The sequence below is a fragment of the Chenopodium album genome, chromosome 24 (genome assembly GCF_948465745.1).
Source record: "Chenopodium album chromosome 24, dcCheAlbu1.1, whole genome shotgun sequence".
Lineage (NCBI taxonomy): Eukaryota > Viridiplantae > Streptophyta > Magnoliopsida > Caryophyllales > Amaranthaceae > Chenopodium > Chenopodium album.
In genome coordinates this window covers 31,195,504-31,213,630 of record NC_137857.1, presented here as the reverse complement: position 1 = coordinate 31,213,630, position 18,127 = coordinate 31,195,504, and the positions used below count along the sequence as shown (strand labels likewise).

Genomic DNA, 18,127 nt, shown 5'->3' with positions numbered 1-18,127 from the left:
ATTTTGTGTCCTAGTACACGAGAGGGTCATATGCAATTGCCCACCGGAATCAAGAGTATTGTGAGTCATACCGGAATCGAGAGGGTCAATAACATCAACTTTTCATTAAAACAAAACAAAAAGGGTACAAAAACTAGGTAAATAGGTTGACCCTTGAAACCAGTTTAAGCCACGAGTCACCTTCTCAATCCACATGGCATACCACCACTCTTTACTCCTGCCACGCCAACACTCTCTTTCTGCCACATTTCATACCTTTTAACTCACCCCATTGGTCAATGAATAACTACACCTCCATTTGTAAAAAATTATTGTTAGAGTTCTATTTTCCAATTAATTTCAAAAAATCAATTTCTTTTTATTAAATTATATAAAAATATATACTTTTCCATATATTTTGCAAGTATTCAGGAGGAAAAAAGTGAACTTGTTATATAAAGTGAAAGTAACAACAAAATGCATGAATCCTATAAAACAGAACTTTGAAGAAGTGAAGAACATGTTGCTTCCAAATGTGAAAATACTAGTGTTGATGGCCAAGTGGATTAGATTTCTCTTCCATAGTGACAAGTGTCACTGTAAATAAAACTTGTAAAAATTTATTGACTTTCTACTATTCTCATGCATGAGTCTCACCTCCTTGAATTGTTTAGGTTAAAATCATCTCAATCAATTGGTTATTAAATTGATAGTTAATACTCATCATAGATTTATATTTACTCTATCACGTCCTCTTATATAAAACTCATTGAACTTGTAATGTGGATGTAGTATGAGTCCGGCCTATAACAATAATCAACATTTAATATTCCACTTAAGAGTGAGGTGGGATGAAATTCAAACTCTTAACCTTTGTGTCACGTTGGGAGCTAATACCACATTAAAAGATCAACCTCAGCCAAAAACACTAGCCAACGATGAAATTATTAAACCAAGTTATTAAGTTATGTGTATAAACATGACTTTGATATCATGTTAAATGACCATATTGATCAACTAAAAGCTTAAATTTATGCTTATGATTAAAGTTTAAGATCGGTTTATTCATATACTCTATCAATTTAAAAGGTGTTTAGTTCATCCTTAAATTTGTTTATTTCACGAATGACCATACGAGGCAAAATTATTAGAATAGATTAAATTTATTTTGTTTATGTTAAAGTGTCATTGTGTATTTGTGTACATATAATTGTAATAATCATAATTTTTTAAGGTTTGGAAAGTACATATTTAAATGAATCTCATTTGATGGTTTTTTTTTAATTTTTTATTTTATTATTAATTATTATTTTTCCTGATAATCTTGTTATGTCCCTCTTTTTTTTTCTTTTTATTTTTTTTATTAATATCGTACGATTCCTTGTGAAGATTCATGTTAGCCGACCCCAAATCATTTTAAGACTAAGGTTTTGTTGTTGTTGTTGTGCATTTATATAAGTTTGCGACTATATCTTGCCTTTTGAAGTTCAGACGTAAGTATTTAGACATACATTTCTTAAAATTTTTTGAAATTTCATACAAATTATATATATATATATATATATATATATATATATATATATATATATATATATATATATATATATATATATATATATATATATATATATATAGGTGGGTGATGAAACAGACTTAGGCCTTGCTCTTTTGAGCTTCTAGGCAGAGCAGAGCCGCAGAGCATATTAAATTTCAGTAGAGCAGAGCAGAGCCGAGCCGAGCCGAGCAGAGCATATTTCAATATTATTATTAATACTATTATTATTATTATTATTATTATTATCATCATCATCATCATCATCATCATCATCATCATCATCATCATCATTGATTTAGGTGAATGAAAACATAAATATATGTGTACCATATATAGCATTTGTTAATATTAGAAAGAAAAATGACAACGGTTTACTTATATTTATTTCACAAAAATTTTAAAATAAAATGATTTAATGAATAATAATGATTTTACTTATAAATTTGTCTTAATTATATATTTTTAACACTAAAAATAATACTTGAAAACAAGCTCTTTTTTTTTAATTCCTAAATTGTATGGAAATATTTGAAAAATAATTCAACTCAATGAACTAACCATCAATACCCACATAAAATATTTCTATACATTGTGATTCTAATATCAAATATTTATAAAAGAAAATTTTATTAATTGTTATTATTATTATTTATTTATTTTGAAAGAATTATTATAATTATTAGAAATTATTAATTAATAATAATATTTTATATTAATTCTTAATAGTTTGAATTATTAAATATTATTATTGATAATTATTATCATTAATTATTATTATGATTAATAAATATTAATTATTATGATTAATAAATATTAATTATTATTAATATTAATAATTAGAAAAATTATTTTTTATATTAATAATTATTATAATTATTCAGAATAATAAATTAGTATCATCAATACAATATTAATTATTATTATTGAATATTAATTATTAATATTGTTATTATTAATTATAATTTGAAAATAGAGCACAGCAGAGCAGATTTCTTTTGAGTTGAGCAGAGCAGAGAAAAGCAAATTTAATTTGAGCAGAGAAGAGCAGAGCAGAGCAGCTCTAAAGAACGGGGCCTTACTCAATACATTGTTTTTTTTTGTAATGATTATTGTTCAATTTAGATGAGTCTAAGTTTAGTCAAATATCTTAATCATCAGATAGATCGGAAAATTAGATTTGATTAAATAAACTAAACATAGCCTTAGCTTTGTGGAAAGTGTAACTTCTTAAAATCATATAGCTACAAACTAAAACAATCAAATCAAATCATGTCAAATGAAAATGTATTCCATATGTGTCATTGTACTTGTGCTATTTGATAAAAAAAAAAATAAATTTACATATCATGTAGTATTTGACATATTAGAGCATGTGAATTGGAGCAAATGTAGTATTGTTATATTTTTTTACCTTCAAATATTTGGATCCATGATTGAATTAAAATTCAGCTTGACTTTTCTTTTCCTTTTTTTTTTTAACTGTTTTTTCTTTAACATGCTTTTAAATTTTTAAACCCAATTAAATTTATTCCAAAATATTAAATAGGACATGATTTTATTTTTTTGTTTTTAAAAAATTTACTATAAAAGGCAGGCTGAACAATAACTTGGCCAGTCTTCTTTTAAAATTATAACTTTTTTTTTTACAAGATTATAACCAAAATTAAAGATTAATTGCTTTATAATTTCATTTAAAAATAGATAATAAGGTATAAACAAATTTCAAACATTATAATAGTGAACGGAGGGAGTAGAAAGCTAAATTGTTACTATGTTACTATATATGTCTATTAAAGAATTAGGTCATATAAGTAAGTTCATATTTTGGTAAGAAAATCACCCAAAATCAATTTAATAAACCAATATTATTGATCATCACCACACTATTCCTACCTTACAGGAACGGTTTGGGGAGGATCGAAAAGTCATTTTGATTTTAACAAATAGAATTACGTATGAATGTTGTCCGGTTGTGGTAAATCACCAAGGTTTAATTTAATGCAATCAACAATATTCTCGCATTCTCATTCCCCCACCTAATGGGAACAGTTTCAAGGAGGGTCAGGATGGTGTGCATGTCAGTTTAATTTTAACTACCAGTAACAGAATTATGTATGAATGTTGTCAAGTGAATTACGTAAGAATGTTATCGATTAGTGATCAATCACCAAAATCCAACTTAATGCATTTTCTCATAATCTTGATCCTCCACCTTAAAGGAACAGTTTCGAAGAGGGTGAGAAAGGTGTATTAGTTTGTTTTTAATTATCGGTATTAGAATTAAGTATAAATATGTCAAATAGTGGTGGAAAATTAGGTTTTTCGCTATAGGGTTGAATTTTCATATTAAGTAAAGTTTATTATTTGGCAATAAAACACTATTTTATGTACTTCATTTTAAAAATTAGGCCTATTTATTTCACTTGATATTTAATTATTAAATTTAAATTAGGTTTTATCATTATAACTATTTTGACAATATAAAATTTAATGATATTAATTGAATTTTTTTTTATATATTTATTTCCGGTGTGTGTTTGTATGATGTTATCAATGCAAGTTTAACTTAATTAAAGTTAATATTTTCTACGGGGTAACATATATAAAAATGATTTTGCATGTTGAAAACAATTATATCAGTACATAACTTCTAAACAAATCAATTAATGAATTGTAATATGTAATATTCAATTGCATATATGTAATAAATAAAAAAAAAAAATTTAAAAAAATGAATATAATAAATCTAACATTGAGGGAATGTTAAACAATTCACAAACTATTTAGGCCATATTCTTTTCACCTTATTTGCCAAGTTAAAATTATTTCGGCAAATTCAAGTTTATCTTCCAAATAAACGAATTTTTGTTAGTCTGGTGGCTTGTATGTAAATATATTAAAAATGCGTGGTCATTTATTCAATACTTTTGGTGAGCTATCCAATTTGGTGAGAAAATTACACATGTAGTACATGAAAAGGCGCATGTACCCCTCCACTTGTATTGAAAAAACGATTATACCCCCCCAGATAGGGAATTAACTGGGCACAGCTCAAATTATATTTAAATTAAAATTGTATTTACTGAGAATAAATTATTTTTTGCTGAACCTAATTATTTTTTGCTGAACCCTTATTAATTTACAAGCTTTCTATTGTATTTTCTATATTTTAAAGTTATTGATTTCATTTTGATGTTAGTCATATAGGTTACGAAACTATTAATTGAAATAAAATTATTTTTTACCGACTATTATTTCAGGTGAACATGAGTACTTAAAAGTTATTGGTCATTTCATAACATATCGACTTTTGAAATTTAGATATAAGATTTGAAGATTTCATACAAATTTTTTAAAATAGCTCAAAATAAGCTAATTTTTCGATTAACTCAAAATAAGTCGACTTTTATAAGATATCTTCACAAAATGATTCACAACTTGTTAGATTAAATGGTAACCGGTTATAAAGGTAAAGTAAGACACATGTCATTGTTTGGTTGATCTTAAATTAATTAAGATTTTTTTATTAATTATTAATATTATTTCAATTAACATTTAATTAATTATATCAAAAAAACAAAAACACTAAAAAAAAAAATCTTAGCCACCCTCTCCCTATCAGCGACCGACAACAACTTTTAACAATTGACCCGTCCCCTACCCTAAAACGCAAGTACGCAACGTCTAAACCCTAAACGCAACCCCCAAAACCACCTTAAACGAAACCTAATTAAAATCGTTAAGGAAAGTTTTGGGGGGATGGGTTTAGCCTTAGGGGTAGTGACGTTTCTGGGTTGGGGGAGGGGGTCGATTCAGGGTTGGGGGAGGGGGTCGATTCAGGGACAGGGACGGGGACGGGGACGGGGGTGGGGGAGCGTTTCTAATAGGGGAAAGAGAGGAGGGGTGGTGTCGCGATGGGGTGAAGGAAGAGGGAATGGGAAAAGGGGGGTTGGGGTGTCGTGGGTAGAGTAAGGGAGGGGGTAAGGTCGTCGACGCCAGGGAATGGAGGCTGGCAGTGGGTGGGGTGAGGGGGTGGCTGGTCTTTTTTATAATAATTTGTTTATGTAACATAATTATTATTAAACATTTAATTAAGTTGTATAAATTATTTTAATTAAAAAATGACTTGTTTGGTAAGTTATAAGTCATTTGACCTCTTAAACGAAAATATCTCTTAAAAGTTGACTTATTTTAAGTTATTTAATAAGTTGACTTATTAAGAGCTAATCAACTACGCAAAAGTTGACTTATTTATGACAAATTTTTCATTAGAGAAAAGGTAGTTAAATGTAGGATCCAGTTACTAATACAAGTAGAAACATGCATGAGTTTTGAATATGTTACAACATAAACTCTTAATACAAATAATACAAGCAAGCAAGTAGAAGAAACACGAGCGAGTTTTGAATATGTTACAAGTTACAACTCTTAATACAAATAACACAAGCAAGCAGAAGAAACATGAGTTTTGAATATGTAACAACTCCTAATACAAATACATAAGTGAATAGTTTAGTAAAAGTATAATATATAATTGGTGCAAATTACGACACAGAAGAAGCCACCTGCCACCCTTTTAAACTAGACGGCTCACAGCATGCTGCGCGTAAGCCATGCACTACAGTACTCTCACCTCCCACCTCCTATTTATACCCCCTCTTTTTTCTCTCTCCAAATTACCCAAAAATTCAACCTCAAATAAAATATCAATTTATAATGAATACTAATTTAATTTTGCCATTGAAATATCCTTCTGCTACTTCTACTACTTCTATAACAGAAGAGAAATTCTGTGCTTACTATGAGAGTTGGCTTAAGCAACTCGAACTTCATCTTCAGCAGCTTGTTTTAGGCCGCCACCCGAATTACGACGTCGTGGTGGCGACCTTAACAACTCACCACAAGGAGTTCTACGCGGCCAAGTGGGCCGCGGCTAAAGAAGATGTATTGTCGTTCTTCTCGCCTCAGTGGGCTAGCCCACTCGAGGCGGCTTTCACCTGGGTTACCGGGTGGAAACCCTCTACTGCGTTTCGTCTTGTCGAGTCACTCCGTAAGACCCGAGCACCGCTCACTAGCCTGAGTCTGCTCACTGATGAGCAGGCTAGCAGTGTAGCGGCGCTCGGGGCGAGGATTAAGCATGAGGAGCAGAAGGTGGAGATGGATTTGGAGAGGCTGCAGATGGCTATTTGTGATTTGAAGATGGTGGGGTTGGCGAAAATGTCGAGTCGGATGGATGTTAACGAGCACGAGCCGAGCCGAGTCGAGGGTTTGGTGGGTGTGGCTATGAAAGGGTTGATGGATGGGATGGAGAAGGTTATGAAGATGGCTGATTATGTTAGGCTTAAGACTTTGAAGGGGATTTTGGATGTTCTTTCTCCAAGGCAAAGGGTTGATTTTTTGGCTGTTTTTGCTATGCTTCAAATTCAAATTAGGAAATGGGGCAAACAGAAGGCTGCTAATGATACCGCTAATAAAACTACTAATGATACTACTAATGACACTAGTGCTGCTATTACTGCTGCTAATAATAACGGTGATACTACTACTAGTACTATTGATAATATTGAAAATGTTAACCTTATTGCTCTCGTTTAACCGAGAGATTCTTATATACACCCTGGTGCAAGGTTCATTCATCAATGATATCTTTTTGGTCATTTTGATGATTACCGCTCCGTTTAAATCATCAAATGATGAGAAAAAAAAATAACCTTGAATGTACTTTGTACTTGGGCTTGGGCGTATATAAGAATTATGAAGTTGAACTAATAATTTGAGAATCAGGTTAATCTAGTTTTAATGTTCTAGCTAGTACTAATTTTCATCTAGTTAAGTATTGGTCCTTAAATTTGGATCATAATAAGCAAAAACAGCTAGAAGCTAAGTTTCTCGTTGAATGTAATGCTATCTCCGGTCCTTGTGGTATTAGTAGTGTTGGAATAAACTCTAAATAAATAAAATTAATGTTATATATAAGTATCTAGCTAGTTTGAATTTGTATTACTTTTACTATCTCTTTATTTCAAGTCCATATTTATTTAACCTTTTGGTTTAACACTTTAACTACATATATTAGCCATTTTTTTTAAAAAAAAAATCATTTTTATCTTATTATAAAGATAAATAATATTGCTTAAAAAGGGATTGGTTTAAGTGTATCTTAATATTGATTGTTTTAATTTAAACATTGTTAAAGACATAAATGGTACAAAAAACAATGATAAAAACACTTCATGTATGATACGAAATACTCTCTAATACTATAGTCGAAACCACTCAGGCTCATGTTTATTTTATATCTCCACTATTTCATGCATGAGAAGTTAAATTATTTCATCTTTCATGCATGATGAAAAGTGAGAACTATGAAAAAGGTTCTCAAATTTGCCAAGTGTTTTTCCTCTTGCGTGCTAACTAGTAACTACTACGTACGAAGTATTACTCTCATCTAATACACCAATATCCTAAAAACATGTTGACCATTAATATTTTTTTGTGTACTCCCTCGTTCCCTAAATTACATTCCTCTTTGGAAATTTACATGGGAATTAAGGAGGGAAGAATAAAACAAATAACAATAATTAGATAATGCAATGGGAAGTACAAATATAGAATAGTTATTACTCATGACATGTCATCAATCCTTTGCAAAAAAAAAAAAGGACCAATCATATTCATTGTAATTTGGCACAAGGATTATGAGTGAGATTAGGAAAGGATGAGTGAGAAAGCATTAAATATAAAACAGAAAAAGAGAGTTGATTTACTAAAAAAAACTTACCAAAAATAGAAAGGAGGAATGTAATTTAGGGACGGATGGAGTATAATTATTATAAGGGTAATGTTATATGTGGCCCTAAGGGCTATATATAAGCATTTAATACATTCTTTAAAATGGTATAATATTAGGAATTCATGACAAAAACACGCGTAAATCAGTGTAATTAGTGTTTATATTTTCATGATTTCCTAACTTTACACAATTTTCTAGTGTGTATTTAATGCTTATATATAGCACGTAGGCTATGTATAAATTATTACCAAAAGTTAATATCTTAAAAATGAAAAATATTTGTGTAGACCTAGTTCACAATGATTTTGTTGTGGACTTAAGGTTCTTACTTTTTATGCACGCAATTGTTGTTATGTTGAACATAGTATTAATAGTCAATATCGTGACTTGTGTGACTTTAAATATTATTGTGAACCTGAATTACAAACGTGTTAGCCGACGTTACGTTAAACATTGTGACCCTAATTTTAACATAAAAACGTCTATTTTTCATATTGCTGATGATCAGATCAGTTAAAAAAAATTAAAAAAAAAGAGCCTCTTATGACCTTTATAATAATAATGGATTATTATTTAATACATAATAACATTTATTTTAGCATAGTAAATTTTCTATATTAATAAAATGACCATCTAATAGTAGTGTTCTAAAATAAATTAATGTGAACTAGGTCTTTTAAGAATTTGTATTTAAAAATATATTTATGTCCAGGCAAATTTAACAAGATCCAAATTGAATATGATTTTTGTTATATAGCATCCAAACTACAGAATGTATCTCTTTTATTTTATAAATTAATAATCCCTTGATTGTATGTGTCGGATAATCCATTTTTATTTGATAAAATCACCTCTTCCTTATTTCAATTTTTTATAAAAAATAATAATTTATTTGTCTATATTTCAGTTATTAATCTAATGTTTAAAATACAATATTCATGAAACTATATAAATATAGGGAGGGCCATAATTTAAGATGTTAATATTAAAAAATCGAGTTTTTTTTTATTCATTATTTGTGTTAACCTTTTAAAATAATTATTAATTACTTTTGAATTTCGGTGACTAAAATTTCTCTAGTCACCAAAATGTCAATTATGGTTTTTAGTGACCAAGTTGGTGTCAATTTACTTTTAGAGACAAGGTTGTGTCAATAAGTATATAAATAGTATATATAGTTAAGTTTGTGTCACTAAATGTAATTTTGCTTATCTACAAAGAATATTTTTTTTAAACAAAGACAATTTATATTTCACGCTTGTCATTCAAATTTTTAATCATCAATTAGTAGTGATTATGTAATATAATAAAGTAGTAATTGAAAATTATACATTATTATGTACACAAATCTAAACTTAAAATAACTTTTCACATAATAAATTATTCTTAATTGTTAATCATCAGAAATAGTCAGAGAATGCATGTAGAGTAAGTAAATTGAACAAACCAAATTTTTTGAATAGGAAATTATATGTGGTCTTATCAAGAAAGTTTCTATCTCACAAGTTGCAACTGATGAAGTATGAAACCACTAAAGTTAGGTTACTTGTAACATGTTATCAGTAAATTATGTGATTTGCCAACTAAGATATAGCTGGCAAAAATAAATAAATATCATGCTGCATGCCCTTCAAATGGTTAGGACTTACTTGTAGAAAACAGACCGCTTTAATTATCGGACAGTACTACCTTACAAGTTTCAAGGTTTTATAGTATATCTGTTTTTTTTTTAAATTTATTTATTATGTATAATATAGAAGTATTATTTGTAAGACATAAAAAATATTCCTTTGTTGCACATAATAAGAAACGGAGATAATATATATCTTTTATATTATATTACTTTGCATATTTTTAATTTAAACAATCAATATTATTATTGAATTTGTGATTTATAATTTTATACCTAAAATCATTAATTAGTCTTGTATCTTGTTAGATTTATTACAATTTTATTTTTGAAATATAAAATTTTTTATACAAATTTTTTTAATTGATAATTGAATATATCTTTATATATTGCACATATATTGCACATACATTATTGCACGTATATTTCATGTCGTATATAAACAAATTAGGTGTGAAGACTATGAGATTAGGAGTAAGATTTTTTTATTTTTATTTTTATTTTTTTTTTGAAGAAATTAGGAGTAAGAATTCTGAGTAGTAATTAAATGTATTTGTTTGCCCAAAAATAAGTGTAACCCAAATTTTAAAATATATCGATTTATTTTATTGGAAATATTTTTTAAAAAAATTTGATAAGCAAGTGTAATACTTATTAAAGATCATAGGGTAACTTCTTTTTAATAATAAAAAGTAATTGATTTTAGGCTACAAAGATATTTTAGTCAACTTGGTCACCAAGTTCGTTGACTCCTAAATCATCCAAAACTATTGATTCATATTTTGCTATATATACTCTTTCATTTATTAGTTTTATAGCTGGATTCATATCATCAGAAACCCAAGAAAACAGCTTGTTGATCATAAAGAAACGAAACAATAATGCTACAACCTCGTCTTCGTCTTCCTTACCAACACCAAATTCATCTCCAACAAAACCTAATACCGAAGATATCCAATATAATCCATTTTCACAATTAAAATCAAAAAATCAATTATGTGTAAAAATAAAGTAAGACAAATATATATATATATATATATATATATATATATATATATATATATATATATATATATATATATATAATTTTAAAAAACTTAATTCATCATACCAACTAACATACATGCAATGACAAACATTGTTACAAAAACGTGACAACTAAATGAAACAAAAGACGACCTTGTTATATTAGATAAAGTGAGTTTCGATTAAAAAAAAAAAATAAAAAAAAAAAACACTTTTATGACCAAACTTAGATGGTTTACTATATAAACAACTATTTTTGTTATTTGCTAAAAGAGTACTTTTACTAAGCTAATTGAGTTAAAACTCGCTATTAATTTCAAAAATAGAACCATTCTGATTAGTTGATTGAGAAATTTTAACCATATGATAATTTTGTACTTGTATTAAAATTTCTATAATTTGCATCGATCCCCAGCAAATCTAATACTTGTTTCTTTATTTGCATTTTACATGTTAAAGTAACAAAATAACTACTCCCTCCATCCCTAAATTACATTCCTCTTTGGAAATTTACACGGGAATTAAGGAGAGAAGAATAAGACAAATAACAATAATTAGATAATGCAATGGAAAGTACAAAGATAGAATAGTTATTACTCATGACATGTCATCAATCCTTTGCAAAAAAAAAAAAAAGACCAATCACATGCTTCTAATTGAAAATTTTTAACCAATCATATTCATTGTAATTTGGCACAAGGATTATGAGTGAGATTAGGTAAGGATGAGTGAGAAAGTATTAAATATAAACAAAAAAAGATAGTTGATTTACTAAAAAAACTTTACCAAAGATAGAAAGGAGGAATGTAATTTTGGAATACCAAAAATAGAAAGGAGGAATGTAATTTAGGGACGGAGGGAGTACATGTTATAGGCTACCAAGCATTATTATATACTTCGTAGATAAGTGCAACAACTAATATCCACAATCCAGACATATAATAATTATTCCGTTCCACAATGATGTTCCTGTTTGAAATCTTTGACTTTTTTAAGAAAGAGAGAATCTTCTAAAATTCTCTTAATCTATAAGAATAAATATAGTCATGTGGGATCTAGTTTGATTCGTCTTGATGAGTAGATTATTAATATCTAACTTTTATAACTTTTGCTAGTGTGAGATTAAAGATATTTGCGGTCAAAGTTGAGTAAAATTTTGCATCGATTTACGAAACAGGAACATCATTATGAAACGGAGGGATTATAGACTTATAGACTTATAGGAACATCATTATGAAAAGTTGAGTAAAATAATGTAGCCAATTAGTTAGATTAGCTCTTAGAAACAATATAATGTACCAAACATGGCCTTATAGACTTATATAGTTATATGGCTTATAAAGGCCTACAAAAATCTCATGGCCTTATAGACTTATAGTAGAAGTCTGGCCTACAAAAATCTCATGTTATATCACTTATAAACGACTAATGATGCACTACATTTTATCAATCTAAATTTTAATTTTAATTTAATCTTATATATATATATATATATATATATATATATATATATATATATATATATATATATAAAGGGGAGTTTTTTTTCCGAGCTTTAAGAGAGCCACGTAGTCTTTAATTTTCTTAGCGCGCCAGGTAGGATTATAAATTTTAGTTGTAGCCAACAATCAAATAAGAGATTATTGTTTTTTTTAGAATTAAATAATTCAAATGTCACGTAGGTCAAATTGGTGAATGAGATTTTTAAGTTTAAACTAATTAAATATAAAATATTATCTTTTGATACAAGGAATTTTATCTAAATATGACAAATTTTAGCACATAAATAAATAAAAAAAAAAGTTTAAAAAAATTCAAACAAATCATGCATCGCACGAGCTTCATCTAGTACTTGTATATACTAGTACTTATTTTTTGATAATTTGATATTCTGATATGTGATTTTTATTACAAATATGCTGTTATTAAGTAGTTAATTTATAATTATTTATATACTTTAATTTTCTCCCCTTTTATTTTTTAGTGTGTATATATTTTTTTTTATTAAACCTACAACCGTACCCACACATCATTTTTTTTCACAAATTCTTGATTAAGGCGATATTTCATTAAGTTAACGAGTTTAAGTTATCGTAAGGGCATGCTTGGATTGGGGGTAATATATTAAGGGGGTAATAAAAGTCAAACTAAGCAAAATGAATGTGAAAATAGGGAAGAAGGAGATAGTGATGGTGTGATTGTAAGAAGATTATGTAGTGATGGTATGGTGTGAGGTGAAGAAAGAGGAATCAATACCCTCATTTTGGGGGTAATAGTTACACTAGGGGAGGGTGGGTAACTATTACCCTCATTTATGAGAGTAATAATTCCTCCATCTCTCTCTTTTCCTCATGGCACAACTAGTTTATTTCATTTGTAAGCACCATGTCTCCTACAACAACACCTCTAATTACTTTTGTTTTTTCAAGTTTGACTTTTATTATCCCCTTAATATTTTACCCCCAATCCAAGCATGCCCTAAAAGTTATTCCAGTTGTTACCCTGGTATACTACAACAGTTATCATTTTATTAACATAAATGTTAACCTTAAAAAACAATGATAATATATTAAATAAATCATATTAGCCTTTATAGCATGTATTCATTAGAAATTACACATTAAAATACAATTAAACTCATTACAAATTGAAACTTACCCGCCGTATACAAAACTTAATGCATATTTTTACACTCTCGCTCCTACTTTAATTATTCATTATTATTATTATTATTATTATTATTATTATTTCTCAAAAACACACAAAGTCATACAACCTATAAAAAATTAGTGGAAAGCCGAGAAACAATCTTGGCTGCCACTACTCTAGATGTAGCAAAACCTATCCGGCCTAGTAAATATATGAGCAACAACACAAGCCTCAATGTCTTGCGTGGTCGAGAATTTCTGAATCCGCCTCAGCAATGCAACAACCTCCTTCTCTAATTCCCCAAGTGAAGAAAAGGAGAAGGGAATGAAACCATATCCAATCGTCTGACAACGAGCTTCATACTTAACCCGCTTTCGATGAGCTGCATCAGCCACAAACCGTCCTGGAATAAAGTAGAAGACCTTGTCAAATCTACACAGACATCGCGGCCACGATCCCAGGAATAATGTAACACATCTGCAGGTCTGAGGGCCTCGTCATTCCCTCCTGACAACCCAAATGGCAACCTCTTTCTTTGCTGAAATCCTAGAACGATAGCAAACATCGACAAGGGTATCCCGAACAACATTATGTCGATATTTAATACCCACGATACCAGCACACGACACCGCGTGATCACCGAACATATCCCTAATAAAAACCCTTGAATAAGCAGAGCACGACATTGAGACAGAGAATAATGGAACACCCAATCGGTAGGACAACACACATCAATAAGTCCCAAAGCCAAGCAAACGTGTGATCTCCCTGCTGCGATTTCCACAATGCTGATAGTCGAGGAGATAATGAAAAGGTGGATTCCGCAGAAGCGATAACCTTCGTAATATATATATATATATATATATATATATATATATATATATATATATATATATATATATATATATATATATATATATATATATATATATATATATCTCTGCCAATTTCTTCATGAATTTTGGGGCAGCGACCTCACTAGGATTATTCAAAAAATCAGACTCCACCGTGCCATTAAACAGACTCAAAGCATCTTCAAAAGCTCGACCAAGACCATCCACCATTGCACAAACTATTATTTATTTTCTTAATTCTTGAGCAAGCAGTTATGAAATGGATCGGATCATTCGGATGTAGTACAAAGTATAATTCTTCATATAAGATAATTGAGTTTAAAAGTTTATAAACTTCGATCGTCAAGTTCAATGCAACATCATAAAACATTATATTTGCTATTCTAGAATCATGTTAATCATTTTGCACGATCTCCTTCAATTGTGCCCTAGATTAGTCCACTCAATCAACATTTAATAAGACCAAACCATAAGTTGAACTAGCATAATAAAGGTAAATAATAAATCAATAAATAAAAATTGGAGAGTAGCCAAAGAGTTGAACTAGCATAACTTGATCAAAAAATAAATAAATTAAGGACTTGTTCACATTTACTGAACTGAGCTGAACTGAATTGATTGGAGCTGAACTGAACTGAACTGAACTGAATTGAGCTGAAATGAATATTTTATGTGAGAGGGAAATTAAGAACTGAACTGAACTGATTGGAGCTGAACTGAACTGAACTGAACTGAAATTAAGTAAATATGAACAGGCCCTAAATTAAACTAGCATAAACCAGAAGTATTAGGTATACCACATATAAGTCATCACATTTCTTATCAAAAGTTATTTAAAAAAGAAAAAAGATAATTAAAAACTCCAAAGCAATCAATTTAATATTCCAATTAAAACATCCTAATTAACAGCCACAAATTACTACCATAAATAGAGCAAAATCCAAGTAATAATTACACAAAAAGAACGGTCTTATTTTGACTATAAGCCGCGCTTTTACCATCCACTAATTTCGTATGTTTTTTTGTGATAAACAAACACAAATTATAACATTTTCTCTCTTGTAGGGAAAACTTTGATTGAACATCCTTTCTTTCATTGCCCTTCCCTTGCCTTCAAAGCGTATCGCTTTCTCTTTATCTCCTCTCCTACAATCATGAACAAAATGGATGAATTCGATTCCCAAATTACGTCCAACAATCATAACTCCCTTTGACAATCACACCCTACCACAAAAAAAAAAAAAAAAAAACAAATAGAAAACAAAAATTTTCTAAGGGAGTTTGATCATAACATCTTATGAAAGAAATGGAGAAGAAAGGAACAATTTTGTTCCATAAATACGAGTTAGGGCGGTTGCTAGGGCAAGGGAATTTCGCGAAAGTTTACTATGCTAAGCACATTGTCTCGGGCCAAAGCGTAGCCATCAAAATTGTGGACAAAGAAAAAGTCTCAAGGGTTGGAATGATCAACCAAATCAAACGAGAAATTTCGGTTATGAGGCTCGTTCAACACCCTAACATTGTGCAACTCTATGAAGTCATGGCAAGCAAAACTAAAATCTATTTTGCCATGGAATATGTCAAGGGTGGTGAGCTTTTTAACACGGTTTCGAAAGGAAGGTTACAAGAAGATCAAGCTAGGAATTACTTCCAACAACTTGTAAGTGCTATTGATTTTTGTCATAGTCGTGGGGTGTACCACCGCGATTTGAAGCCTGAAAATCTTCTTTTAGATGAGAATGGTAATCTCAAGATATCTGATTTTGGGTTAAGTGCATTGTTAGAGTCAAGGAGGCAAGATGGGCTACTACACACGACGTGTGGTACACCAGCCTATGTCGCGCCAGAGGTGATCAATAAGCAAGGGTATGATGGGGCTAAGGCCGATATATGGTCATGTGGGGTCGTGTTATATGTTTTACTAGCCGGGTTTTTACCATTCCATGAAACAAATATTATGGACTTATACCGAAAGGTTAGTAGAGGAGACTATAGGTTCCCAAATTGGTTCCCATCCGAGGCCCGGAAACTCCTATCCAAGATACTTGACCCGGACCCTTGCACAAGGATAACGGTTTCCAAGTTGATGGAGAATTCTTGGTTTCTAAAGGGGTTCAAACATGTTAATGGACCGGATGAGCTCGAAGCTTCTCCTATAACTCCTAAGGATGTTAGCAATGTTTTTAATAGCATTGATTTTGGAAGCACTAGTACAAGTAATTCTCCTAAGAAAGAAGATGAAAATGTAGATGATACCGAAAATGTAGGTCCTATGAAGCCTACATGTTTAAATGCTTTTGACATTATCTCCCTATCACCGGGTTTTGATCTATCCGGCCTTTTCAAGAAGGACAGCAACAAGCACCAACCCGAGGCTCGATTCACTACTTCCAAGCCCCCCTCTATGATAGTCTCAATATTCGAACAGCTTGCTCATATAAATAAAAAGTTTAAGATTCATAAGAAGGATGGAATGATGCATTTTGAGAGCAACAAAGAAGGAAGAAAAGGTCCACTAAAAATTGATGCTGAGATATTTGAGGTAGCACCAATGTTACATGTACTAGAGATCAAGAAAACAAGTGGTGACACAATCGAGTACAACGATTTTTGTGACCGTGATTTAAGGCCTGCTTTAAGGGATATAGTTTGGGGTTGGCAAGAAAGTAATGCACCACCATACATTGCTCAGCAACAAGTGCAACACCAGCCAGAACAAGCTATTTAAGGGAGTTTTGTGAGGCTTTAATTTTCGAGATTGAAGTCTTTCCCATACACGGCTAAACTCGGGTTCTTGGCAGCTGATTGAATCAATTTTGAAGCTTTTGATAAGTTGTTGAAGTCCCTTACATGCTTCTTTGATTTCTTCCACAGTTTATGATGGTTGAATATTGAATAGTTTTTGTATGTGTGAGAAAAAGAAAATACCTCATTACTAGAAGCTAAGCCCACAATGTGTAATTGTGTATATACACAAAATAAATTAAAAACAATGTTATGGCTGTAAAATATCTTGATATAAAGCGCACATAAATTTTCCACTTGTGTTATTTTGTTGCTAATATTGCTGCTTATATAGCTAAATTGGGTTCATTTGTGGAGCCAAATTACAGAGGGATGGGAAATTATAAGACAAGTTTAAGTGGCACATTCATATTTTTCTCATATTTACTCTTTAGTAATAATATTCTGAATAACACAATGTATACAAATTATGTTTAAATACAAAAGTTTAAACAAAGTTTTAAATTTAAATAAATTATGATAAAATAATCTAGTAATTTTTTTTAAGTACTAAAGTAAGTTAAAATTACACGACATCAATCATACCATGTGAAGATTGAAAGATTGAAATATACGGTAATATTGGTATCAAAATATCTCTAATGACATAATATTTGAAAATATTTGAAGAACAAAAAATAAAATATTCAACTTAGCACTTTAAAAAACATGCAATTATGTAAAGATTAGAAGAATTAGGCAGTAGAAACTTGTTTCTCTTATTTCATGATCAAAGCATATTTATACAAGTAGGCCGTAACCTTATCAAACTAGGAAACATATTATACTTTCCTAAGATAAGCCTAACTATATATCAAATAAATATCTTTGCCTAACAAATATATTATATCATATCT

At 29.9% G+C, this 18,127-nt stretch overlaps 1 protein-coding gene and 1 pseudogene across 1 annotated transcript; both read left to right on the top strand.

Annotated features, from left to right (window-relative positions):
• The first annotated feature begins 6,250 nt into the window (after positions 1-6,250).
• Positions 6,251-7,129, top strand: LOC145610814 (protein DOG1-like 4 pseudogene; annotated as a pseudogene).
• An 8,654-nt stretch (positions 7,130-15,783) lies between these two features.
• Positions 15,784-17,214, top strand: LOC145610813 (CBL-interacting serine/threonine-protein kinase 20-like). The gene has a single exon (XM_081666101.1). The coding sequence runs from the start codon at positions 15,784-15,786 to the stop codon at positions 17,212-17,214; it is 1,431 nt and encodes a 476-aa protein (XP_081522227.1).
• The last annotated feature ends 913 nt before the right edge of the window (positions 17,215-18,127 follow it).

What these genes read in the sequence shown, in the direction of transcription:
- LOC145610813 (XM_081666101.1), top strand. Translation starts at nt 15,784, where the DNA reads ATGAAAGAAATGGAGAAGAAAGGAACAATTTTGTTCCATAAATACGAG.